At 46.8% G+C, this 24,574-nt stretch overlaps 9 protein-coding genes across 9 annotated transcripts; 5 read left to right on the top strand and 4 right to left on the bottom strand.

The window, feature by feature from the left end:
* Positions 1-176: 176 nt before the first annotated feature.
* On the top strand, positions 177-4,653 carry E1B28_008297 (uncharacterized protein). Its single transcript, XM_043153082.1, has 11 exons — positions 177-595; positions 652-693; positions 748-1,007; positions 1,063-2,307; positions 2,364-2,533; positions 2,588-2,693; positions 2,745-2,891; positions 2,941-3,073; positions 3,127-3,231; positions 3,288-4,541; positions 4,598-4,653. Exons 1-10 carry the CDS (start codon positions 226-228, stop codon positions 3,833-3,835), a joined length of 3,126 nt encoding a protein of 1,041 aa, XP_043008366.1. The 5' UTR covers positions 177-225; the 3' UTR covers positions 3,836-4,541; positions 4,598-4,653.
* Positions 4,654-5,249: 596 nt separating this feature from the next.
* E1B28_008296 (uncharacterized protein) lies at positions 5,250-6,162 on the top strand. The gene is made up of 4 exons (XM_043153081.1): positions 5,250-5,480; positions 5,543-5,740; positions 5,809-5,920; positions 5,994-6,162. The coding sequence occupies exons 1-4, from the start codon at positions 5,311-5,313 to the stop codon at positions 6,045-6,047; spliced, it is 534 nt and encodes a 177-aa protein (XP_043008365.1). The 5' UTR covers positions 5,250-5,310; the 3' UTR covers positions 6,048-6,162.
* A 1,475-nt stretch (positions 6,163-7,637) lies between these two features.
* On the top strand, positions 7,638-9,393 carry E1B28_008295 (uncharacterized protein; the record flags this gene model as incomplete). The annotated part of the gene is made up of 2 exons (XM_043153080.1): positions 7,638-7,668; positions 7,721-9,393. The coding sequence occupies 2 exons, from the start codon at positions 7,638-7,640 to the stop codon at positions 9,391-9,393; spliced, it is 1,704 nt and encodes a 567-aa protein (XP_043008364.1).
* Positions 9,394-10,438: 1,045 nt separating this feature from the next.
* On the top strand, positions 10,439-11,314 carry E1B28_008294 (uncharacterized protein; the record flags this gene model as incomplete). Its single annotated transcript, XM_043153079.1, has 4 exons — positions 10,439-10,496; positions 10,543-10,575; positions 10,678-10,914; positions 10,974-11,314. 4 exons carry the CDS (start codon positions 10,439-10,441, stop codon positions 11,312-11,314), a joined length of 669 nt encoding a protein of 222 aa, XP_043008363.1.
* A 638-nt stretch (positions 11,315-11,952) lies between these two features.
* Positions 11,953-12,887, top strand: E1B28_008293 (uncharacterized protein; the record flags this gene model as incomplete). Its single annotated transcript, XM_043153078.1, has 2 exons — positions 11,953-12,118; positions 12,175-12,887. 2 exons carry the CDS (start codon positions 11,953-11,955, stop codon positions 12,885-12,887), a joined length of 879 nt encoding a protein of 292 aa, XP_043008362.1.
* Positions 12,888-14,651: 1,764 nt separating this feature from the next.
* E1B28_008292 (uncharacterized protein) lies at positions 14,652-15,440 on the bottom strand (the record flags this gene model as incomplete). The annotated part of the gene is made up of 1 exon (XM_043153077.1): positions 14,652-15,440. A coding segment is annotated over one exon (789 nt), but the record flags the coding sequence as incomplete, so codon positions are not given.
* A 1,509-nt stretch (positions 15,441-16,949) lies between these two features.
* On the bottom strand, positions 16,950-18,450 carry E1B28_008291 (uncharacterized protein; the record flags this gene model as incomplete). The annotated part of the gene is made up of 1 exon (XM_043153076.1): positions 16,950-18,450. Exon 1 carries the CDS (start codon positions 18,357-18,359, stop codon positions 16,950-16,952), a length of 1,410 nt encoding a protein of 469 aa, XP_043008360.1. The 5' UTR covers positions 18,360-18,450.
* A 275-nt stretch (positions 18,451-18,725) lies between these two features.
* Positions 18,726-20,286, bottom strand: E1B28_008290 (uncharacterized protein; the record flags this gene model as incomplete). The annotated part of the gene is made up of 9 exons (XM_043153075.1): positions 18,726-18,851; positions 18,916-18,990; positions 19,047-19,130; positions 19,188-19,210; positions 19,264-19,342; positions 19,393-19,623; positions 19,680-19,916; positions 19,965-20,065; positions 20,127-20,286. 9 exons carry the CDS (start codon positions 20,284-20,286, stop codon positions 18,726-18,728), a joined length of 1,116 nt encoding a protein of 371 aa, XP_043008359.1.
* A 432-nt stretch (positions 20,287-20,718) lies between these two features.
* On the bottom strand, positions 20,719-21,438 carry E1B28_008289 (uncharacterized protein; the record flags this gene model as incomplete). The annotated part of the gene is made up of 3 exons (XM_043153074.1): positions 20,719-21,232; positions 21,295-21,376; positions 21,429-21,438. 3 exons carry the CDS (start codon positions 21,436-21,438, stop codon positions 20,719-20,721), a joined length of 606 nt encoding a protein of 201 aa, XP_043008358.1.
* Between the last annotated feature and the right edge of the window lie 3,136 nt (positions 21,439-24,574).

The following is a 24,574-nucleotide window of genomic DNA, read 5'->3' as shown; positions in this document are numbered from 1 at the left end:
TCGAATACCTACAGCTCCTTCCACTACGCCTGTTTTTCTTTCTCTTACTTGGATCAGTGTAACAATAGTATTTGAGAGACCTGAGCGTGGTTGCGCGTTTCCAACACGTGTCGCGGCCTTAACGATCACGTGCTCGCGTTGTGATGGACGGTTAAAACCGTTGACTTCTTGTTTTTGAACTTGAGCATCGACGACGAGGACGACACGACAGCAAGCTTGACGACGATGGCGAACCCTGCAACGCCCCAGCGCAACAATTACAGTACTCGCACTCATAATCCCCATGTCCACTCCATCGCTCACCCTTACATCCGTGATCCCATCTCTCCTCCCTCGCCATATACTCCCCTCAGTCTTCGTTCCTTCCCGTCGTCGAACGCCAGTCCAGCATCAACGCTCGCAACCCCTAACAGTGTTACCAATTTTTCGCCTCTTGTCAAGCGTATCCCATTTAGCTCTCCTCAGATAGCTCGTCTTTCAAGCCATGTCAGAAGCAGTAGCAGCAGCATCGCAGATATTACCCAGAACTGGCGTAATCGCGCGACGGAAAACGGTATCACCGTTACTGATGACTCGTATATAGACGATGCAGATGGTAAGTAATTTTGAGAACCTACATCTCTTCTTTGTAACTCATAAATGCGCATATAGTCTCTCTTTCGGATAATTCTGGGTTCATTAACGAAGATGAAGGTAGTTGAACACATCTCTCCCTCCAGCGTCGAATTGATCTTGTGCCAATGCTAGTACCTTCTCAAGCAGCGATGTCTACACAACGTCGTAGAGCTCTTTCATACTCGCACGCGGGGATTTTACCACCAGTGCAGAATCCGCCTCGGACTCCGGCACGTCGCCTTCAACCTACGTCACCGACTGTATTTCGCAAAACCTTGTCTTCTCTTAGCAATACCGCCACACCTCCCAAGCGTAATCTTGCGCAGCAGATGAGGATGAAGGGGTGCATGACTGACCCTCCTCAATTGAGGAAACGAGAAGCTTTCGGCGTGGTTCGTCTCTATTATGTCCTTGAACGTCCTTTTTTTTGACGATTTTACTATGTAGGTGCCGGTTGCTTCTCAGAATATTCCCTCCAATGGAAATGCCGACGCTTCCTTCGAACTATTCGACATCGATGAAAACGATTATGAATACGACTACGACTACGAAAATGAACAAGTAGAGTTACCTCTCAAAGGAGTTGACGACAGCGAATATCATTATCCATCGACGGGTAGTCAGCAGCTCCTTCCTCGACTTCTACAGCAATCTCGGCAACAACCACATATCAATTTCGTTCCTCAGAATTACCCCATCAACAACCCCTCTATGCTGTCGTTATTCGGTCAACCGACCTTCTCCGACCCATACATCGGCTCCGGAAGTGTAGGCACCGGCAACCCACTCAATGGAAGGATTGCAGATAGCGTCGAGCATCATTTTAACCAGTACCAGCAACAGCAGATACCATATGGAAACAGGGTCCCTCCCGGCCTCGGGCTACCATTGAATATGGGACTCCGAACGACTAACGGCCAAGTATTAGCGCCTCAACTAGCGCCTTCACTGCATCCTCATCGGTCTGACACCTCTATGTCACCCATCATGCACTCCTTAACACCATCTTTTTCACCTCCAACCCTTCCTCTTGTCGAACAACATACTACCACCGTCCACGGCGGAGTTCCTTCACCTGCAACTTCCATTGCATCAGAGTCGAAACATGTTGACATTACAGCTAACGACAAGCTCTCTTCCACCCCTCTAACATCTTGTGCTGTGTGCTCTAGAAGTAACTTGACGCGTCTCGCGATCTTATCTCCTTGTAGTCATCCATTGTGTTCCTCATGCCTGACCAGCGCGCTCAATATCGTTGGAGAGAAGGATATGGAATGTGCTTCATGCAAGAAGGAGGTTGTCGATTTCAAGTTGATCACGAACGATACTGCCTGCTCTCCGAATACGTCGCTCGAGTCCACGAACGGACGCTCTTTCAATAATCTTTCCCCCAGGAAGCCCATTTTTGAGCGAAGGACCAGTTTCACCGAACCGTTACCTTCATCGCCAAAGAGCACAGCCAGTGGACTTGAGAGTGCCTTTGAATTTAATGGATACGGCACTGATTTTGATCCAGATGATGTCTTCTCCCTTGGGGCATTCGAGGGCGCAGGAGGTATAGTGAGGGCCAGTACTCCTCCTCCGAAGAACAGACAGGTCGACCGTGTTAAACCTGGCTCTGACACAAGGGAGGGCATGCCGAAGAAGGGGCAGAAAGATCCCGTTGTTTTGCGTATTGATAATGTTCCTTGGGTGTGTTCACGTTATCGAGCCCTCAATATCCTTGCTGATATAGTACACTTCCACAGGATATCACGCCCCCCAGAATTTCTGAATGGCTGCAACAGCCCGCTGTACGAGTGCACGTTCTACTAGATCGAAAGGGGAAAACAATGAGCCACGCATTCGTCGAAGTGAATGGAGAGGAGGTAGCTGGAGCTGTACTAAGAGGCGAAGCTCAACAGAGTGAAATCCACAGGTAAGCCCTTCAGATACTATGTTGTCAGACCGGCTGAACGACCTTTCCTTCAAGATTTACAGGTGAGAAAGTCAAGATGCGCGGAAGTGTTCTTGGCAAGGGTAGACGGGCAAGAGGCGTAACCGTAACCAGGAGTTCCCAGCAGGAGCTCATGAGCGCTGTGCGTCTTAGTCTTCTGTCTACATACCAATTCTCATGACTTCCACTGTAGCTTTTCCCAGCATGGCAAGGATCCTTTGATGGATCCCGTCCATCTCTAGCTGGCCTCGACAAAGATCGAGTTGTGAGTGCCCTTGAGAGTGGGTTGATGACTGAAGGCGATGTTTCCGCCCTCCTCTATCTAATCAGGAGTCCAGATGTAGGTCACGACTCTCCAGGTCATGGCCTCGACTTACGCTGCTCTTTAGGCTCATTTCCTCAAAGTACCATGTCTCCCTTTCCATTCTCTTATTAGCATTCTGCGTAAATTCCCCGCAGATGTTGATAGCCGTGTGTTCTGGTCGGGATCGTTGAGAAATGTTTTGTTCGATGTTACTTTTGGTACGTTTACAATGGCGTTCGTGAGAATGAATCGCTGAACGCAATCTTCGCAGCTGCGATTCAAGTTCTCATGGCTCGCGTCGAATCCAAGAAGAACGACGAAGAACACACTCCAGAGCTCGTTGATAATCTCGTAAGAGCTGGGGTTGAATGTAAAGGTAAAACAATGCGTAGTTACCTGGTCTAAGTGTAATACTGAAACTTTTTTCCTCAGTTTTTACCGATGAGCAAATTCAGAAAATTATGCGGCTAATGCGAGACACTCGCCACCAAGTCAACGAACAACTCACCATGTCTGAGTCCGAATCCATCGTCTCCTCTCCATCTTCTCTTGTCTTGGCCCGCAAAGCTGCAAATAGTCGTTCTGCGCATTCTGGCTCCTCTCGCGTTTCCTCCCGTCAGTCGGCGCATCACATCCGATCCCACTCTCGCTTAGCTCAGTCGGTGACTAGTTCCCCGGCTTCATCTTCTTCTACTTCATTTGCTTCGGATTACGCTCAAGCGGATGACGAAGACGAAGACGACGAAGAATATGATCGCCATGTCTTAGGTCAAGAGAATACCGTTCACCCTACCCTTCCCCGAACTTCACTCGAACAAGTAGGCCCGCTATCCGTTGACACCAGTGTCTCGCATTGCGATTCTTCCGCGACAGCGTACGATGACGATCAGAAAACCTCTATCAACGGTCTAGCGAAGGAGTTTGGTGTCGAAGCACATCTCGTCGAGGCCCTCGTTCAGAGACTCGCTGGTATGCGTTGAAGACAGAGCGTTGTGCTGTGGAGCTGGCTATCCACTCGGCCCTCTTGAATTACCTTTTGCATATGGAAACCCTACGTTGCCTCTAGACTCCTTTTCTTGCGCGTCCTTTCATCCACTCATGCGTCTTCACCATTGAACATTACGGCCCTTCATGGAGTATTTATTTTGTCACCGCCGACATTGCCCTTCCCACTCTCCCAACACTGCATTGATACTGCGATCAACCACTTTTTATGCCTTATCCATATATCCGCTTGCTTCCCCGGTAGCACTCTTCACGAAACATGAACGCAGTCTGTGATCTGCGCTCTATTCTCCTCCCGGCAGTTCACTTCTTTCACGATAGACATTCGGGAAATCCGTTTAGCTGCATCGTAATATCGTAATGTTTTCTCAGCTCATTCACACCAACAAAAACATGATTTTCGGAGTATTATCTTCTCCCGCCTTTCATTTTCGAACACCACCATCGTCATAGCTTTCCGTTTGCATATTGTCTGTCGTTCGTCGTATTGCTATCGTCCATGCTATCCTCATCGTTGGTTTCCTCTTTTATTTGTTTTACTTGTGTCCACTACCTCGTGCCTTTTGCCAATTTCTGTTCTGTTCTCCACGAGTGTCAAGCTGGCTCCACAGTACCTCTTTTATCGATTGAAAAGTAATACGCGCCTGCTATGTATATCAACCGCAGCTCTCAGCCGCGTCCGTGAGTCGTTGAGCGTTGATTGACAGGCACGCGAAAATTAACAAAGGCTGCTTTAGGTAACAATTGTTCTTCATACCTATTAGCTTATTATTGCTGACCTCACGGTTTACGCCACGCGAAGAGTGTAACAAAGATTGCACTATAGTAATGATAAGTACGTATACTACCCCACGAAAGTGTGTTCATTCACGCGGAATCGCGGAGGTATCAGTGGCGGTTTACTTTCATTAGTGACACCGTCAGGTTCCTTGTTGATATGATCCGTAAACAGTATATAGGTCCCTGTAAGTCCGAAGGTCGGCTAATTGCTAGCACTATGAGAACAGGATTTCTATTATTTTTTTTTTTTGCTTGCCCCTCCCGCTGTCCGTTCCGCGCTGCACTTTACTGTATGCCCGGAACAAGGGTCATTTACATCCTCGGGGTAGAGACCCCGAATGCTGTTGAGGAGCAAGCCTGGCGGCGCAAGGGCGGCGAGACATGTATCATTGAATGTAAACTCTTTCGGCGGTACATCTAACAATGCTACAAAATTCAGTAGCATTCTAATTTGGGTAGTACTCAGGTATGATCATTTCACGTCAAGGTTTGACGGCATCCAAGTGGCGGGATAAGTCGGGACAAGGTTGGGGCTGGACAACAACTGGAATACTCTGGGTGAGGCATTCGAGGGTATAAGAGGGCGGGGGGTTTGAGAGAGTAGACTCCAGGTCTTGAAAGCTCTTTCATTCAGCCCACAGCCCACAGAACCAACCCGTCTTTACAAACAATGAAGTTCGCTTCTCTCCTTGCTACCGCTTCTCTTGCTCTCGGAGCTTTGTGTAACTCACTCGATGCCCCCACCTTCACCAAGGTTTTCAACGGAACTCTCGTCCTTGACGAGAGCCGTGGGCAGATCGATACACACTCTGGGAAACTCTTCCTCGTCGAGTTCACAGGGTGAGTGAGTCTCGATCATTCATACGGATTTTTTTTGCTGAAGAGTTTGCCCCTCCCGACAGAGGCAACCTCACGGATCCACATACCGGTAAACTCATAGCGACCTTTGAGCACATCGGTGGCCAGTTCGGACTCACATTCAACAACCAATTCGTCCACACCGACGTTCATTTTGTTACCAAGTGGGCGGATGATGGAACTTATGCTCATTGGCAACTCTGGGGCTGTGGTACCATTGCGGACGGTCTGCATAGCTATGCGTAAGTCCAAAATCCCAGTTCCACAAAAGAAGGTGACAGATGTAACTTACGGATGATATGACACCCAGTCGTGTTGATACGGGCTCCAAGTCGCGTCTGGACTGGCAGGATAACTTCTTCATGTTCCACATCAACCCATTCGGTGATAACCCCGTCAAACAAGTGGGCTTTTACAAGATGGTTAGTATTTTTTTCCGCTCTCTGTCGCCGATTTTGACTGTCCGATTACTCACTATTCGCCTTGATTGACTAGGACATCAACTGGACCGGAAAGACCAACGCCACTGATTGCCCCTCCCACCGATGAGCTTGCGTGTTGTGTGGGGCTGAATAGATGCCCGATATTATTCTTATCCTTATCCTTGTTTTTTAATTTTGTGGTTCCATTCTTGAATTTGATTTTTGTGAACGAAGTTATCATACAGTATGAGTTGTAGCCGGCAAGTCGTTAGTCAATATTTCAATGCCGCCGCTAGAGTGTGAGAAATCACTGTCGGGCGGTTCCGGTTATGATCGATTGATCTCTTATCGACATCTTTCACTTGCTCCTCGCCCGAGTCGTCTTTCGGTCAATCTGGCGGTGACCATATATATATTCGCCCCTGGAAAACGAGGGGGACAGCTCGGAAACTGGCCAGGTTCAGGATAAAGCCCATTTCCCAGGAGAGGTCGGTAACAAGACTCAGGTACGCCTGGCAAGTCGCGATAAAGCGTGTCGATGCTCATGTTATTCTTCATCTTCATTTCCAGGCAGAGGGTCATTTCCTCGATTGTAAAAACCATGTTCACGGATTGTAGGCAGTCGGACTCGTACGGGCGCCCTATCCACGGCCTTCGTCCGTCATCTCATCGATCTCAGAGTCACTCACTCACTCACTCACATGCCTAGTCAGCTGCGACAGAGTCCTCAGTTGGCACATGGAAGGACTGCGTAGGATAGGTATCTTCGCACTGGTGGACCGTAGTACGAGTAAGAATCTTCCGCCACTTATCGAACTCTGGTTACTTACCAGAGGTCACCGGCTCTTTATTTTAGCATTTACCGTCCTAGATTTGTGCAGGGTTTCTAAGAATACAATGTATGAGGGTGCGTTCTACGGTCCAATTGAATCAAAGAAACTTGACCAACTACTTATAAACAGAGAGCAACCGAGTCGCCGTCCTTTGATCTTGACCCAGCATCAACACATCCACATCGAGAACCATCTCAACATGAGTCGCCCGAGAGACCTTGGTTGGATTTCTATTTTTCTTCCAGTTCCCCCATCTCCTGCAAAGCAATCGATGGCCCGCGACGTCTTTCAAGCTTTTGTCAATACTCATTCCGGTGACACAACACGGTCAACTTGAAAGGAAGCACGGATCCGATGAAGCCTTTTACTTTGATGTGGCAGTCGAAACCTTCCCGTCTCATATGGGGCTCCTTCCTCCAATCATCGCATAAGTAGGCCTAGGCCGGCACAGCGATATCACATTACAGCCACCAGGAGCCAACCAGGAGCCAATATAGGTCAAGGCCGAGTCGGAATTGTCCTGCAGGACGGGGATCAGAATTGGGTAACGGCCTCATTCGGTATCATCCTCAGGCCTCCGCTGGCAGACCCAGCTAGTACAGTGCAGTTAGAACGTATGAGCGATGAGTTGTGGTAAAGGAGCTTCGGTGAGTGAACGCGTTTTTCTTCTTCCAAGCTACAAAGCACTTAGAAAAGTATGTAGCTGGTCGGGCATGACGTCAGCATGCATGACGTCGCCGTCCCTGGTGACAACCCCAAATGTGGCTCGGCCGTTTTGTCGCTTCCTGGTTTTGCTGCCGAATCAATATAGTTCAAAACGTCAAGCTTTACCAGCCTCCACCCTGCTTGTTTTTTTCCCGTCAGGATCCTGACTTGTAACTCTGATGATGTTGGATTCAGGCGTCTCTCATTCAGGTCAATTCGTTCTCCTACCATGATATCGTTGGTGTTAACTCATATAACGCAGCACAAGCGAACGATAATAATCACAGTCCAGTCATGGACTGTGATTCGATGAACATTGTGACGCCCGTCTCCAAAACCGAGCATACCAGCTATTCCACTGGGTCCCTGAAGGAACTCTTTCGCTCTATCGTGACCGTTCAAGATAGATACTCCATCAACAGCCTTCTCAGCGATGCACAGCATGAACTGAAATCCTACGAGCACGAGATTCACCGGTTGAAGGCGACGGTCATGGCACTAGAATCTAAAAGGGATTGGTTGAAGCGATCGATTACGCGCTATCGTTCCTTACTGGCCCCGATACGCACCCTTCCTCCAGAAATTTTAACGAATATATTCGCGCTTTGCTGCGAGGAGAATACGCTGGACATAGAGCGTGCATCTCCTGTCGTCATCCTCTCCATGGTCTGCGCGCAATGGAGGGAGATCGTTGTTTCCACCCCACGCCTATGGTCTTCGCTTTGCATCGATTTCCAGCATTGGGATGTGGTGGCAGATCGTGTTGCGCTAGAACGAATGACAAGACTTTTCCTGAAGCGTTCCAAAAAATCACCCTTGAAATTGGTATTACAACTACCGGAATCGAAGAACCGCGATTTCCATACGGCTTCCACGTTAGACGCCCTGGTTGACACCGCTAACCGTTGGCGCGATGTCACTCTTTTCTCACCGTGGAATGTAGGACCGAGTAGGCCTATATTACAAGGGCTCCGAGGCCAACTTCCTAATCTTAGCTCCCTTCATCTCAATGGGACTGGACCAGACGACGTCAAATTCGATTTCTTCAGTAGTTGTCCATCTCTTCACTCTCTTCGCATCCAGCCTGGCGACGATCCCTATGGTCCTGAATACCCAACACCAAGACTCATTCTGCCATGGGAACAGATAACGTCCCTAAAGATGTACAATTCCTTCGCCCCATCTGCTTTATCACTTTTATCGCAATGCTCCAACGTCGAGTACCTCGAGCTTTCTCTAGTTGGTGGAGGACCAAATTACTCTGCAGACATCGTTTCAGATGCTTTACGGTGTTTGACAATCGAAGCCCGTGAACAAGACGATGTTTCGTGCATTTTCCAGTCGTCCACACTCCGCAATCTGTCTGTCATCGACATTTCCGGGGATATCGCAGAGCCGACCAGAGATTGGATCTCCTGGGACGGCGGACCGTTAACGGACTTCATCCGACGCTCGTCATGTACGATTACATCTTTTCGGTTGAAGTGGGTTCCTATTAAGGATGTCCAATTGATCTCGTTGCTCGAGTTGATGCCTGCTCTGAGGAGTCTCCGGATAGAGGAATATACGACGGAACAGACGAGTGTACCGTTCAATCGAGTGGTCAATCAACGATTTCTTGGTCATCTCGCTCTAGAACGGGACGCGGATTCAGAATATCGTTCATCCAAGTCGTTGTTCTTACCTCGCCTGACGGACTTGTCTTTGGTTATGCACAATGATAATATGGATGCGGGGGCTTTGGTGCAGGCTGTATCGTCTCGATGGCTCCCTGATCCAGAGCATGCGTCGGTCATTGGTGCAGAATGTATACAGTCTTTGGCTGTTGTGGTTATTGGGGAGGACGGAGATTCGTGTACTAGTCTTGAGATACTATCGACGTTGGAGTGTCTACGGACTACAGGTGGACGTGTGAATATCTCGAGCAGGCTCTAGGGGTTGTTTTTTCTTCTCGTTATGTTTTCGCGTTCGTTTCCTTTCCCCCTCTGCCTTTCTCTGTATACTCCATGTTACTTCTTTCTTTGTTTCTTTTTTCTTCAATGTTTTCATAGGGCTTTTGGATGGGTTGATCATTCATTCACTTTAGGTCTGTATAATGGTCAATAGCTTAATTCCGATTTCCTTATTATAAACCAGAATAATACATATGATTTGCCCGGATATCTAGTAAGCAGTGCGAGAACCGACGAAACGGAAAATCGCGTCCAATCGATGGCCCATCCGGGATCTCTTTGAATTATTTGCGAGAGGGATCTCAAGGAGATCTATACGAGGTGTGAACCAGACACATTGACGAAACGGAAAGCTCTACGTTATCTGGCGATACGAATACGGGTACGAGGAAAGGTATGGAGGACGAACGAGTAGGCTCGACTTGGAAGCACAAAAATAAAACAAAGAAGGAAAAAAATGGCCAACATAATAAAAATAAAAATTTATGCACCCGAAGAGTCGACGCTCGAAAAAACGAAGCCCTCGTATCCACCCTCAGCTTCCGCCCGACAGAGACTCTCAGACGTCCCCGTCGTAGATTCAAGTTCAGTCTTCTGAGGTTCTCTTCAACAGAACACTGAAACACTACATATATTAGTGGTCTATTCTCAGGTCGATATAGAATAGATTCGAGCTTACCTGGGCTACACTTTTGCTCGAATCGCTCCTTCTCTTCCAGACGTTTCTTAAGTTCTTTCGCTCAGCGGCAGGAGCGAAGGTATCACGTGCCCGCCAAATCTGAAAAAACAAGTTGAAGCCTTACCACCAACTTTACCGATTCCGCTGATTATGGTTTTAAGTCCTCTCCACATTGATTGTTGGTCATCAAATTGGCTTGAAGCAGGTGGTGTAGTCCGAAAATTTTTGAAGAGCTAGAAGAACGTGATTTCTCCGGATATCCTTCGAGCCCATGGCAAATCCAAAGTCCGAGTCTCTGATAGGGGTTCCGCCTTAGGGTACGTTCCCATATATCTCATTCATAAATTCAATGTCGGCCAATCTGAACCAAAAGCTCGAACTTGAACAAACGAGTCATCCCAAGACTGGTAAGCCTAAAGCCTTGTTCTTCTCTTTTTCACTGACCAATGCTAGAAGAAACAAGAGGGGCAACTGCGCCGAGTGGAGGTAAATCTTCAAGCTTATGGTCCCTATCGTTCTTCTGTTCTTCTCAATGCAACACTCAGCAATAAATCTTACCTGCAGGTTATGAAGCACAATAGAAAATAGTCTCACTCAAGAGGCACCATAGCTTCGAGAACCATTGCTCTCAAGGTGCCCGCTCAGATTCTTCTTCAAATGCACCATCCATCTATGGCGCTGGGACGAACGTACATGGAGGCCGTGAAGGCGCAGGTGGTGGATTCAGATGCGGGAGGAGTTATGGAAGGGGTACCGGTGAACAAATGAAGGATGCGGGGACACGTCGCGCTCCTAGTAGTCCATCTGTCTCTGCCGTTGGGAGCAGTCAGTCTTGATCCTTCGAATTGCTTCTTAACACTTCCTAATGCACATATTCGCTCTAGGTCCTCCTGTCGAGTCAACTAGCCAGAATCTAAACTTCAACCCCAGCAACACTCAGGTCACTGGTGCACCTTTTACCCCTGCCCGTCTGGCAGGGCCAGCTCCCATCAGGTTCAAGTCTAGTCGGACTGTTCCACACCCTTCTTGCGCACCAACGCCAGCACCCGCCGCCGGCACCTCGTCTACACCTCCTTTTCTTTCCACCCCTGCTGCGCCTGGCGAGCATCAGCCCTTGTCCGTCTCTAATTCCCATCCTGACCCTTCCGCACGAACTGTAGACACCAATGATCCTGAACTAATCATCGAGTATCTGGTATTGCTCCTTCATCGATCATCCCACTAATGTGACTTAGTTGACTATGCTACACGGTTCTTTTTGCACTTTAAACAGTGCTACGGAGCAATATTTATCGTATTAAGAACTAGAGTGAGCCCGAATTGCTAGTTAAAGCTAGTGCTGCTAGTAGAATGTGCCGTAGGTGCAGCTAGACCAGTTAGAGAGAGCCGTAGATCGTGTCAGAAAACTGTATGACCGTTCGAAACCTGTAGAACACTATGAGCAGAGGACTTAAGCGGTAATTCACCAAGTTCTTGTGATGCGCAGTGTTGAATAGAGTGTAAGAACGGAGAAACGTCGGAGTCCGTCGGAGCTCCGGAGTGCGAGAGAGTGGCTAAAGAGAGTATAACCTCAGTGACGGTTAGACACTATGATAATAGGGAATACCTAAAAGGAATGTATACTATAGAAGGTAATATGAGTACTTCCAAAGAAGGGAAAATAATAGAAGACTTACACCTCAGTGGTGGTTTGACACTGAGGTGTGAGTGTACGTATTTAGTAACTATATACTCTAACGGAGATTAAAGGCACGTGTTTATTTGATATACAACATTTCTGAAAGCGAGAAGCAGTCAATTCATGAAAACAAGTCAACTCATAAGGCCACGCCATCCCATCCTCACCGAGATCTGTTCGACATAATGGACTATGTCGCTAAGATTGCTGATAAAGATGTACAGGACTTTAAAAAGGATGATGCAGAAGGTCTCCTCTCGATGTATCTGATTCTGGTTGAACTCAAATTCATTCCAGATATCAATGAACCTGGTGATTATGAACGTTTGCAAGAAATCGACGATAAATTAGGTAAGTCCCTGTTACCCGCCCACTTGCACTACATCACATTATCCACAGGCACCAAGTTTCACCGATGGGTACCAAAATCCCTGCAGCTAGTCCGGTGATATTACTGGCTCTCCCCTCCTCTCATAGGCTCCGTTGCACCCTTGACACGGTGCAATTCTATGGTGTCGAAAACCGCGTACAGTCGTCATCTCAGTACAGTTTCAACATTCATGAAGAGGCATTCCGAAACACAGTGGATCTCCTCCTTTCCGAGTCTCCTCCTGCAAAACCATATACCCAGCAGGATAAGCAGACAATTGTAAACGCTCTACTCCAAGAATTTGAAGTGGGAACCAACACGATCACTCGCTTTAATGTGTCCATCCATGCCGAGATCACTTTACTCATATACATCCACTCGGAACAGCTGGTCACATATCCATACCTGGGAGTGTCAAAACTCTCATGTAGCTCATGTGTTGAGCTGATAAAGCTTTTGAATGAGACGCTACCAACATTTTACACAACATCGGGAGCTCGCGGAAGGTTCTATCCTTCGTGGGGGTTCCCTCCCAACCTCCCATCATCTATCAAGTTCAACATGGTCAACGTGTTACAGGGATTGCTTCTGGCCAACTTTGCAACGCTCATATGCTCTCGTAACCGTGCTGAAGTTGGCGCCGATAGCAGCATTGACTCGCAAGGGGCTTCAGCTCATACAGGTGATATACGAAGTCAACCAAAGTTCGATCCTAAATGCGTGCGGAGTTTGTACTTCCATCGGAACTAATATAATGTGCGTGATCCTTACCCTGTCATGAGTTGTGTTACTTACTCTATGAAGTGAGGGGTAGTGTACAACAACTTGCGTGGCAGGTGAACAGGTTCGAGGAGGAAGATGGTGTTAGCCAGTGCGACCGACCAGCTCAAAGCAGCGGTTCTTTTTTCTCCCCATTGAAGTCAGAAAAGAAGATGCGACTGGGTTTCAAGTTGCAAATTATTCATGGTACCTACGATTCTACGAACTAGATGCACCTCTATGCTTTTTCTTTCCCGATACTGGACGTGGCAGTAAATAACTCAAACAATATCTACAGCCAGGATGATTATGGAGACCCCTGGACTTTCAGATTTCTTGACGGAGTACTCGTGAAACAAGTGAAACTTGGAGAAGAACAGCATACATACGATATCTGACTCACGTATTCAACAACTAATTATTCGCAGCACAAAGGCCAACAATGATCACACTGAGGAAACATTCTAAAATTCGATATACAGATCCGTAAACTACATTACAGTGATACTAGTACTGAGGGTCAGATTCAACCGTAGCAGACCTGGAGTGATCTAGGAAATACGTTGATATGTTTGGTAAGGCTCGTCACAGATCTGTTCCCGATAACATACAACGAAAGACACCATGCGTGATTAAGACCGCTGAACATCTCCAATTTTCGCTTTAACCTGACCGGCGAGGATAATTATAAGGATAAAAATAACTGAGACTTAATTTGCTATTGCTAGAGAACTAGAAGTCTGAGAAAAAGTGCTTACGATCATCCCTAGTACACTGGCATCATGATATCTACCAAGACATTTATCAACCGGCTTTAAAGACTGGCAGGGATCTGCGTATGTTTTCGTTGGAATAACATTCTAGACTTCGTATGTTACGTGTAGCTCCTTGTGAGTCAATGCTGCTATCAGAGCCAAGTACGGCGCCGCGACGGGTACGAGAAGTTACGAGCATGTCAAAGTCAGTCAGAAGCAATCCCCATAACGCATTGACCATGTTAACCTTGGTAGATGGCGGGAGGTTGGGAGGGAAGACCCATGAAGGATAGAACTTTCCGTGAGTTCCAAATGTCGTGTGAAACATTGAGGAGGTCTCGTTCAGAAGCTTTATCAGCTCGACACATGAGCTACATGAGAATTTTGACACTCCCAGGTATGGATAGGTGACCAGCTGCTCCGAGTGGACGTACAAGAGTAAAGCAATTTCGGCATGGATGGACGGATAGAGGCGAGTGATCGTTGCTTCAGAGTCTTGGCGTCCTTGGGATAGGGCGTCTACAACCATATTCTTGTTCTGCTCGGTATATGGTTCTGCAGGAGGAGACTCGGAAAGGAGAAGATCCAATGTGTTTTGGAACGCCTCTCTACTTCCGTCGACAGTGTATTGAAACGATGGTGATACAGGGTTTTCGATAGCAAAGAACTGAACCTCATCAAGGGTGCAACGGAGCCTGCCAGAGGAGGCAAGATTCAGCAATACCATGGCTGACTGGACCAGCCGCAAGGATTTTGGCACCCATCGGTGATACTTAGTACCTGTGGATAATGTTGAGTCGTAGTGCAAGTGGGCAGGTAACAGGGACTTGCCCAGTCTTTTATCAATTTCTTTCAACCGTTCGTAATCACCAGAATCATTGACATCCGGAAGGAATTTGTTGTTCACCAGGAGGATAAACACCCTGGAGAGTTGTCGTGCATCATCCGTGTTGAAATCCTGATGTTTTTTACTGGCGATTTCGATGACACATTTCATTGTTCACCACACGTCCATGTATTTCGACGCCCAATTGGTGGCCTTGGTAGGTTTGTCTAATATGGCACCGAGTATGTCTTGATAGGATTTTTGCACCCCCTTCTTGACTTTGGCCTTGAAAGCCTCAAACCCAAACTTATGAAGGCGATGGACAAGCGTGATCACTTGGGAGGTGGCGTCAGTGGGGAAAGCCCATGGTGAGGAGAGGGTGCTTGGATCGACACAACCTTGAAGGTAATCGAGAAGACTGCTGAGATGCTGCTTTGCCCCTTGTAGAATAATATCAGTCGTCTGATTGAACGTAAAGTATACTTTGGTCACAAGCGAAGTGGTTGAGGTGTTTGGAGTCGTAGAGATAGCAACAGCAGCGACGTTGCTAGGATGGGTTGTAATTATATACACGAGGGAATCGACGAGTGTTCTTATGCGCTTATGAAGTGACTGATCCATATTGAGGGATTCCGGACACTTGTCCTGGTACTCAACATCCGAGTGTCGAGCGATCACGCGGAGTGATCGACCATGGAGTAACGCCAAGTACTCGATGATCAACTCGGGATCATTGGTGTCCACAGTTCGTGTGGGAGGGTTACGGCTGGAATTTGAGACGGACAAGGGTTGATGCAGATGCCCGCCAGGTGCAGCAGGGGTGGAAGGAAAAGGAGGTGTAGACGAAGAGCCAGCGGCAGCAGTCCGACTAGACTTGGACCTGATAGGAGCTGGCCCTGCCAGACGGGTAGGGGTGAAAGGTGTGCCAGTGGCCTGTGTGTCGCTAGGTTTAACATCTGGCTTCTGGCTAGTCGACTCGAGAGCACCTAGTGCGAAAATGTGTATTATTAAGTGTTAAAGAACAACTCGAAGGATCAAGCTTAGACTGACCGCTACCAACGCCAGAGGCGGACAGACGTGTCGAGACATTCACACTTCCATTCCCCCCATCCTTCATTTGTTGACCGTTATCCCTTCCACAACTCCTCCCGCCTCTGAATCCACCACCTGCGCCACCAACGCCTCCAAGTGTGCCACCATAGATGGATGGTACATTCGAAGAAGAATCTGAGCGGGCAGTTTGAGAGCAATGGTTCTCGAAGCTATGGCGCCTCTTGTGTGAGACTAATTTGCACTCTGCTTCGTTGCCTGCAGATAAGATATATTGCCGAGTGTTGCATTGAGAAGAACGATAGGGATGTTAAGCTTGAAATTTTACCTCCACTCTGTGCAGCCGCCCCTCTTGTTTCTTCTAGCATAGAAGAGGATCGGTCAGTAGAACGTCATCGAATGACGAGTGAGAAGAACAAGGCTTTAGTCACCAGTCTTTGGATGACTCGTTTGTTCGAGCTTTTGGTTCAGATTGGTCGACATTGATTTGTGAATGGGATAGATGGCTCGATGGATTCTAACTGGGTTTGAGCTAGTCTCCCCTAGGCAGACTCCCACGCGCGTTGCTTGATTGGGAGTCTGCTTGAAAACGCGACCCTTTAGCCGTACCTCCGTATATAGAAATAAGATAAATCATGTGATGTAGACATCTGCTTCTACGACATAGAGCTTGTTGAGTTCTTTCTTCTATCCCGTGACGATAAACAAGCGTCGTGTCGCCTTCTAATGCTCGTTTATTCCCCACAACAGTACGCTATGCCCAATAATGAATGTTATATTCTCAACCCACAGTCCTGCAACTCCGACCCACCAGAGAAACCTCAATATGCATTCCTTTATCTGACCGAAGTCCCATAAAAACTGCAGACAACACTGTCAATCCTACCAATGCTTTGTGGCCTCAGCATCCTTAAGGGCAATGCTGAAGTCGTGGGGTGTACAAGGAAGGAAGCCTTGGGTAGCTTGAAGGAGAATATGTCGTCCCTCAGTTGAATTGTATGAGATCTTTGGAGTGGCCGACGGCTAACGTGTAGGATTTGGACGCGTCATTACCACATCCATGTGAAAGTCATGTGAGATAAATTCAAGGTACGGCTAAAGGGTATCGAATTGAAGCAGACTAGGTTTGAGCCAGCCGTTCTTGCAAACTCCGCGCGTAGGTGACCTCTTTTCACACTCCGCTCTCCTATTAATCGTCAACCAATCAGAACACGAATACACCAAGGCTTGCTTGCATTGATAAAAGGACGAATTCCCGTAAACTCAAACTCATAATGCTCGCTTTAACTTGACTGGCGAGGACTAAAGATAAAATAACAGGCTTGATTCGCTAGTGCTAGAACTCTAAGAACAAGTGTGTACGATCATTCGCTTCTACTAGTAAGGGATAGATAGATAGATAGATAGATAGTGTGTATACGATCATTCGCTTCTAAGGGTGACATCCACTCTCAACTTCAACCCAGCATTTCTGAGATAGAGTAGAGGTTCCAGGGTAGGGACAGATTTGTTATTCATCATCTCGAGTCTGAGAGACCGTAAGCATGCGACGCCAACCTCGGTAGCATCCTCTAAGTCAGGGTGCCATCTCGATGTGACAGCACGCACAAGAGGCCCTTCTTCAAAGGAGTCTTCATCAAGGATGAGGGTCAGGTCGGTTAGATGAGGCAGTAGGGGCGAGCTGAGCGAACTCTGTCCCACAAACAATTCATCTAGAAACAGGACAAAGAGAACCCTATTCCTCGATCGCACGTTAAGACAAAGTTCCTGGACTGATGGAAGGAGTCGCAGGAAGGATAAGACGAGCATGATTGATTCAATAAAGATGGCAAATGGGGATCTGAGGGTCAGATGTGTAATGCTACAACCTGAACGAGACAAAAAGTCCGCAAAAATCTTGAGGTCCCAACGCATATCAAATATCTCTAGGTTCATGGTCGACAAGTCTGGAAGTGAAAGATGTTGAAAGAGAGAGAATAGACCGCGGGCGCCATTCAAAGTCAGCGACTTCAAGTTAAAGCGAGAGACAACAACTTCGAGAGATTCGAGATCTGAACGAGAAGAACCCCAAAAAAAGGAGAGGTTTTCCAAGTTTGGACAGACCTTCAGAAAGGACGATATGAACGTGGCGGGACCGACGGTTTGTAGGCTTAATATGTTAATATCGAGAGTCTTGATTCCCAGCCACTCTTGTTGAAATCTGTAGGGTGTTGCATGCCACCAGCTGAGCTCGAGGGATGTGAGAGAAGGGCAATCGTTGAATAGGTTGACATGGTGGTCGCTCAACAAATCCGACAAACCGACATGTTGAAGCGATGAAAGCCGCTGGGGAAGTAACTGCAAGGCAGGATGTTCGAATATTTCGGGTGGTATATTCAAGTAGACAGTCTTCCACCGATTCATGCTTTGGGAAAGGACATCAAGCAGTTTGGTAGTCGGATGGACAGGCACCGAGGAGCGCATCGTTAGGTGCAGATTCAACGGTGCAGAGTTGGAGCGATCTAGGAAAAGTTGGAGTACATATGTAAGGCGGGTAACGCCATCGGTCGCAGCGGACTGGGTCCATCGATCCACGTCCAGAGTGATGTTCGTCCATAACGATGGCGTCGAATAGATGACCTCGCGCCAATGACCGCACACCATAGAGAGTTTGACAACTCTGGGCAAAACCCCCGGGTAAAGGGCCGACGGCGAGCTGGCGAGCTTGAAGATATGTGCCCAAACTTCAGGCAGAACTGATTTAGTCGTATCCGTGTTCATCGCGTCGGTATTAGTTGGGATAAGTTTTATTGCGGTCCGAATTAGATTCTTTGCACATGAGGTAAGACGCATATACCTGTTACTTTTGTGCTATCTTCTGCAAAAACTCGCGATGAGAACCTTGCTGAGGGGCTCTGTTTTGTGTTACAAGGTAGACAGTCGTCGAAGGGGTACCAGTGATATTACGCACAACGTGACGACAAAAAAATAGGCTTACGTTATTTTCACTTCAAATTTTCTTAATGTTGAATCAATGGAGGGATGAGCGACAGCCTCTTGCTAGGGAGCTGCAGATGGAGGGGAAGCTAAGAAAGTCTCCATACGCAAAATGTATATGGCAGATAGTAGGAATAGAGTAGTAAGAACATGTATGGAACGGAAACAATGATGGCGGAGGTGACCGAAAGTAACTGGAATGGCCAAAGCTAACAGCGTGGTCTAGAGTTCATCGAAAACGTGCTCTCCCTCTCCTAGTTGTCCTTGTAGTCCATCTAACCAACGTTTCAGCGCAGCATTGAACTCCTCAGGATACTCGAGATGTGCCCAATGTCCACCATCAATCATCTACGAGGAATGGGACAGCCATCATGATTCTTGCATCCCCGAAACAGCGAAATCAATCACGAACCTTTGTAGTCAACTTTGGCAGGAATATCTCGGATTTGAGCAGCTTTGCAGCGAACGCCCAGTCAGCAACAGGATCCTAACGGCAAACCGCGTAAACACGAATGAACGATCCGCGAAAAGAATAAAACGCGCATGCTTAGGAAGGACGGCAAACACTGGTTGGGGAATGGTATGATTGCCTTGATCCTTGGCAAACTTCCACGTCGCATAACGGTTCTAAGAACGCGAATTAGAAACGTTGATGGCGCTCGAGAAGAGAAGAGACAAACGGACTGAATCGGTATAGAATTGAAGTGCTAAGGCACTGGTGCATCGTCATGACATGTGTCGAGTTTTTAACGAGACTCACTGTTCCTAAACCCTTGCTTCTTGTACTGTTCAATGAAATATTCCTCTTCTTCGGCAGAGAAGAACGGCACGGGGGGAATCTAACGCAGATCTCTATATCACTCAAACAGATCCACAAGAATGAAATCACCTCTTCGATTTCACTCCACGCAGCCAAAAATGATTCGGCGCTTGAAAGAAACAAAGGCGGTGGCGGACTGGCACCTGTACGCAGAGTCGCCCGGACAGTCCTCTTAATGTCCTTGTCAAGCTCGGCGATTGCTTCCTTGGTTTTGCCGCTGAAGAAGAGCTGGTAAGCAAGCTTGGGAAGTACCGGGACCAGATGTTTGACTGGCACATAATCGCCTGCTGCAGGAATGTACTACCGACAATTGTGAGCTGGAAGCAACGAGCAACAAGAACGAGGGAGTCACGCACAGGAACGGCGACACCCACAACCGCCTCGATCAAATGTGGCCGAGAACGTGCTGCTTCGTAACATACAGCCGAACCCCAATCATGACCAACACAGATAGCTGAGTCAACCTTGGCATCCTTAAGGACACAGGCAAGGTCTCCGACGTGGTCAAACATTGTGCCAGAGCTTTCTACGTCGTCAGGATGCGTCGAATCTCCAAAACCACGCAAGTCGGGGATAACCAAACGATAATCATTCTGAAGATAATGGTGAATAGGCTAAAGATGACATTTCGAACAACTCGCCTTGAACTCTTGTATTTGATACGACCACGTGCTCCAAAGACTGGGCCATCCATGGACCAAAAGTAATGTTTTCTTTGCAGCGGGATTGATGTCGACATAACCTGTGGATTGGAAGGGCTCATAGGCACGCTACTACTTCCGTGAGGAAACATAACTGCGTACTCATCGTGATGTCGATAATGGTATCTCCAGCGTCTCGCTTTACCGCTTGGCACGTCACTGACTGTTTCTTATAGTCATTGGGATTGAAACCAGAAGGCGCTGCGGCGAGTGCAATGGAAGACAGAAAGAAGATCGTTGTCAAGAGAGGGGTGGTTCGCATAGTTTTATGTTATAGGGAATAGCGAAAGGCGATGGCTGTGGCAGTAGAGTTTGTTGTTGAGAATGTAGATTCAGTCAGAGCGTGGTAAGGTGACAGATGATCTGGCTCTTTTTATATGCAATCCGGTAACGCGCGAGATGACATACTCCGAGATCGTGATCGCGTAGATGTTATCAGCCTGTGATTTGGAAGTTCAATACTTACCGGTAGCTAGTGCTGAAGTAAGCCTGGACAAGCCTGGACACAAAGTTTAGGCCTTATTTATGAGGCGAGATAGAATGGTCGCCATTTTCACATTGAATCTACCGTGTACAATGAGTAACCTCGTAGTTGACGAAGAAAATACTAAATTTCAATGTAAAACCCACAATATCAGAATCGTCCAGAGGAACCTCTTTCAAGCACGAACTCGTCATTTCCACTTCATGCCAACTAGCTGGCCTTGATCCCGTAGAACTTCTCAAAAAACTCATCCAACCAACTAAAGAATGCCTCTTTATCATCCTGAGATAAAGCTGCCCAGTTCAATGTCGGTTCTTCCGGAATCTGATCACGCTGAACTGAAGCGGTTCGAGATGGTAGGGCCGGAGGTGAAGACTTCTCCGTGCTTATTGCAGACGACGAGCTGCGCGCAGGTAGACTTGGAGGTGTTGGGTACGATGATTGCGATGATTGTGCGGATAATGAAGGTCGAGTAGATCGTACTATTGGAGGTGGTCCTGTAGACAGTGGTGTGGGTGAGCTGGACATCGTTCGTGTTGCTCGATTAATCGGCGGTGGGCCTGTGCTATTTGAGGCACCTGAACCGGTCGATGCATTTGAGGATGTTCTTCGTGGAGGTGGAAGGAAGGGAGGAAGGTCTGGTTTCGGCGCAACTCGTAGGGGTGGAGGAGGACGAGGGCCTTCCCCATTGTATGGATTCCAATTCGTCTTCTTCATCGAGACACTGATCCGATGAATCAGTATACCCTCAGGTCAGTGTTGAACGAGTTGAAAATATAAATATACCTGGTATTATGGTCCTTCACATTCTGGATCTTGCTGACGCTAGCATCCTTGGCTTTGACTGCTTTACTCTTGAGATCGGTAACTATGAGATATATCGGATTTGTAGTGCGATTTATAGATCGAGTAAAACCTACAGGAAGGCATGCTTTGAGGTCGTTAAAGGTTCGTCAGGGTTGGGGCTCAGGCAGGAGTTTGACAGCAACGTAAAGGCCTGCCAGGCCCCTCAAACAGCCGTGGGAAACCGGCCTCGAAGGCCTTCTACCGTCCCAAGTAACCCGAATTATGTCTCTACTTCCTGCTACGACTCGCACCTATTCCGATCCATCCCTCCATCGATCCGTGCTTCCCCTCTATCCCTCGCTTTCACCAGCACAGGTATGGGCCATAAAACGCGAAATACGCCACTCAGAATTTGTGGGTACCGAAACCATTAATTCATTCGCCATATCCCGGAATTCGAGTTTGTACAGTTTACAAGTAGTACGTACATGCGTGCACCTTTTGAAATCTTTCATCTTCTGACCTTTCCCTCATCACAAAAAATCGCGAATTGTGATATACTGTTACACAGTTTGTCACCACGTGTCAGGACGTTGAAACCAGATACTCCAATATCATCCATTATCTTTTGCCGGGCAGATTACCAAGTCAATATATTTTTCCATCATCTATCCGGTATGAATATTTTAAGTTGTCAAACCCTGAATGATCTCCAAAAGGAAATAATGTGGAGTTCATTCACTCCCGAATTTCTGACTTCGTCATCATAGCGTACAACTCCCCAATAATTTTTTTGTTTGCTTATCTCATAATGACTATAGCCTGCCTGATGTAATAAATAAAATAAGCTGGTTGTGACAGGGAGTCCTTCATGCCACAAAATTTAATGGGGTATCATTCAATGTAGGGCTTCTACATTAGGACAAGGGGTGCCTTTGTTGGCCTTGTTAGATGTATCAGCAGTGACCATCTTAGAACTGTATAATATTCAGGATCATCACCTGTAGAGCAGGTAGAGTAGTAGATGAGTGCATATTACATGTCCTAAACTCAGATTTTGAATGTGGGGATGAACCTGTACGTCGTAGGTATGGCCCGCGCGCGCGCGTAACGCAATCAAAATCGCTAGCACTAGGCCTAAATTTGACCTTCAACAAAATAGTACTTGTAAGTACGAACTAACTTACTCGGTTTCGGTTACTTGGTACTGCATGCATGTGACTGTTAACTTCTAAAAACCGTAAAATATACTAAACCAAAATATAATAATTATAATATGTTACTCTATATATAGCTTGCAGTCACGTCAATTGGTATCAGAAACAGAAATTAAGAAATTCCTGATATAGCAACATCAAGTGCACCATATATGAAATAATTATGCCGAAATGAGCATTACAGATTTTTTTTTGCCCCGGTGTAGGGCAAACATTGATAATGTCATATCATGTCATATCTACATTATATTTGATGGTAGGTCGTCAGATAAGTGATAACAGCAGATGAGGAGCCATCGTAATTAGCGTTTACCCCCGTGGTTTTAATCCGGTATAATCCAAAATAAGGTATCCCATCATCTGGCTGGGAAATGATACTGATTCTGGGATAAGATATCACAGGCACGTCATGATAATCCATTATCCCAATCCCCGGATTTTTGTGATGCTCTACACCAGTTTCAAGAATCAAGATCTTAAAGCTATGATGATTCCAGCACGACTGTACACATATTGAACTACGCTCTACCCTCTTCTACCACTCGCATCTGTTCTTTCCAGTAGATTCCTCCACTTCTACTTCCCTCTATCCCTCGCATTAGCCAGCATTTTACGGCCATAATGTGCAATTAAAACCTCTTGCAAGATCTCGCTACCGTGGAAACCGGCGTGTTCAAGAATTCGAGGTGCTAGTGCCCGGCGAATATGTAGAAATACAAAATTCCAGAGATTTCAAGTTGACATCTCACACACAGCACACAGCGAGTCTACGTGAGGTTGAACGGGACTTCAAATAATTTGTCATGACGCTTCGGGGTGGGTTTTGAGGCTGTTTTTTTTTCTTTACTTATTCTACCTATTACCCCCCAATTCAACGATCGTGTCTGCAAGACTTAGTTCTGTTTGGAGGACCTCATATGACTTTGGCACTATGTTCTCCGGGTTCAAACGTCCAGCTTTGGCCTTCACCCACTCGTTTCAGTCATTTGGCAGTTTTCTTAAATGAACAACTTCAAATGCATGAGTCGCCTCGGAAACTAGTTGGACATCCCTACATTACCAGCCCAAAATCTATACTCCAGGTGAATGCATGCAATGATGCGAGCAACAATACCTTCACAACGCCTGCCATTACCATTACCCTATCATTCTCGCTGTTCCCGATTTTTCTCCGCAACCCCGATTCATGAATAATCTCAATTATTGCATGTAGTGGAATAGGCTGTTTTAGATACCGCCTAAGTTTGATACTATAGTGTATAATATTGTCTGCCGGTATAAATGTCAAAAAAAGCTGAATTTGTGTCGACCCAAAACTAATACCGGCTTACCGGCTATTGAGCAACCGGCGCTTTTCGGAGACTTGCTGCAACATAAAATGTTATCCTGTAAATGTAATACTCACTCAGTCACTTATTCCTGTGGTTAAATTCATAGGCTTTATAGTATGAATGATTTACCAGATTTTGAATGCAAATGGATACTCAGAATACAGTTAACAAAAAAGTAAGAATATGGCTGTACCGTTTGACGCAGATTTTGGCTTCAAGTATCGCAGTAAGTCATACCAATGTTCGTTGCAAAGGTTGTGCACAACGGTGTTTCACAAATCTTAAATATATACTTTGGGGCCTTCGATAGGTCTTCTTGGCTGATCTTTGAAGGGCAATAAAATCTGGCACACAGTCACTAGCCATGCATGCGATATGTTATCACCATTGAGTGCCGCCAGTTTTCTTACTTTTTTGTTTGCTGTATTCTGAGCGAGTGTTTGGCTTGAAAGCTGGGTAAGCTAAGTATACCATAAAATTAATGTATTCTACGGCGGCAATAGGTGGCTGAGCGAGTATTACACACACAGGAAAACATAAATTTATGTTTCGAAACCGCCGGTTACTAAATAGCCGGTATACCGGTGCTAGTTTCGAGAGCTCAAATTCGGGTTTTTCTGGGACAACCAGCCTTGGATTAGTTTTTATTCAACTGAGAAGGCATAGATATTCTTTACATTTAACCTGGACAACATTCAATGCACAAATATGTACTACTACTACCAGCCCTAG

The sequence above is a fragment of the Marasmius oreades genome, chromosome 5 (genome assembly GCF_018924745.1).
Source record: "Marasmius oreades isolate 03SP1 chromosome 5, whole genome shotgun sequence".
Lineage (NCBI taxonomy): Eukaryota > Fungi > Basidiomycota > Agaricomycetes > Agaricales > Marasmiaceae > Marasmius > Marasmius oreades.
The sequence above is the reverse complement of the archived record's forward strand: the minus strand, read 5'-3'. Positions and strand labels throughout refer to the sequence as shown.

What these genes read in the sequence shown, in the direction of transcription:
- E1B28_008296 (XM_043153081.1), top strand. Translation starts at nt 5,311, where the DNA reads ATGAAGTTCGCTTCTCTCCTTGCTACCGCTTCTCTTGCTCTCGGAGCT. An exon ending in TTCCTCGTCGAGTTCACAGG is followed by an intron (nt 5,481 to 5,542) that starts GTGAGTGAGTCT and finishes CCCTCCCGACAG; the next exon opens with AGGCAACCTCACGGATCCAC. An exon ending in GACGGTCTGCATAGCTATGC is followed by an intron (nt 5,741 to 5,808) that starts GTAAGTCCAAAA and finishes TATGACACCCAG; the next exon opens with TCGTGTTGATACGGGCTCCA.
- E1B28_008297 (XM_043153082.1), top strand. Translation starts at nt 226, where the DNA reads ATGGCGAACCCTGCAACGCCCCAGCGCAACAATTACAGTACTCGCACT. An exon ending in GTATTGATAATGTTCCTTGG is followed by an intron (nt 2,308 to 2,363) that starts GTGTGTTCACGT and finishes ACACTTCCACAG; the next exon opens with GATATCACGCCCCCCAGAAT. An exon ending in AGCTGGGGTTGAATGTAAAG is followed by an intron (nt 3,232 to 3,287) that starts GTAAAACAATGC and finishes TTTTTTCCTCAG; the next exon opens with TTTTTACCGATGAGCAAATT.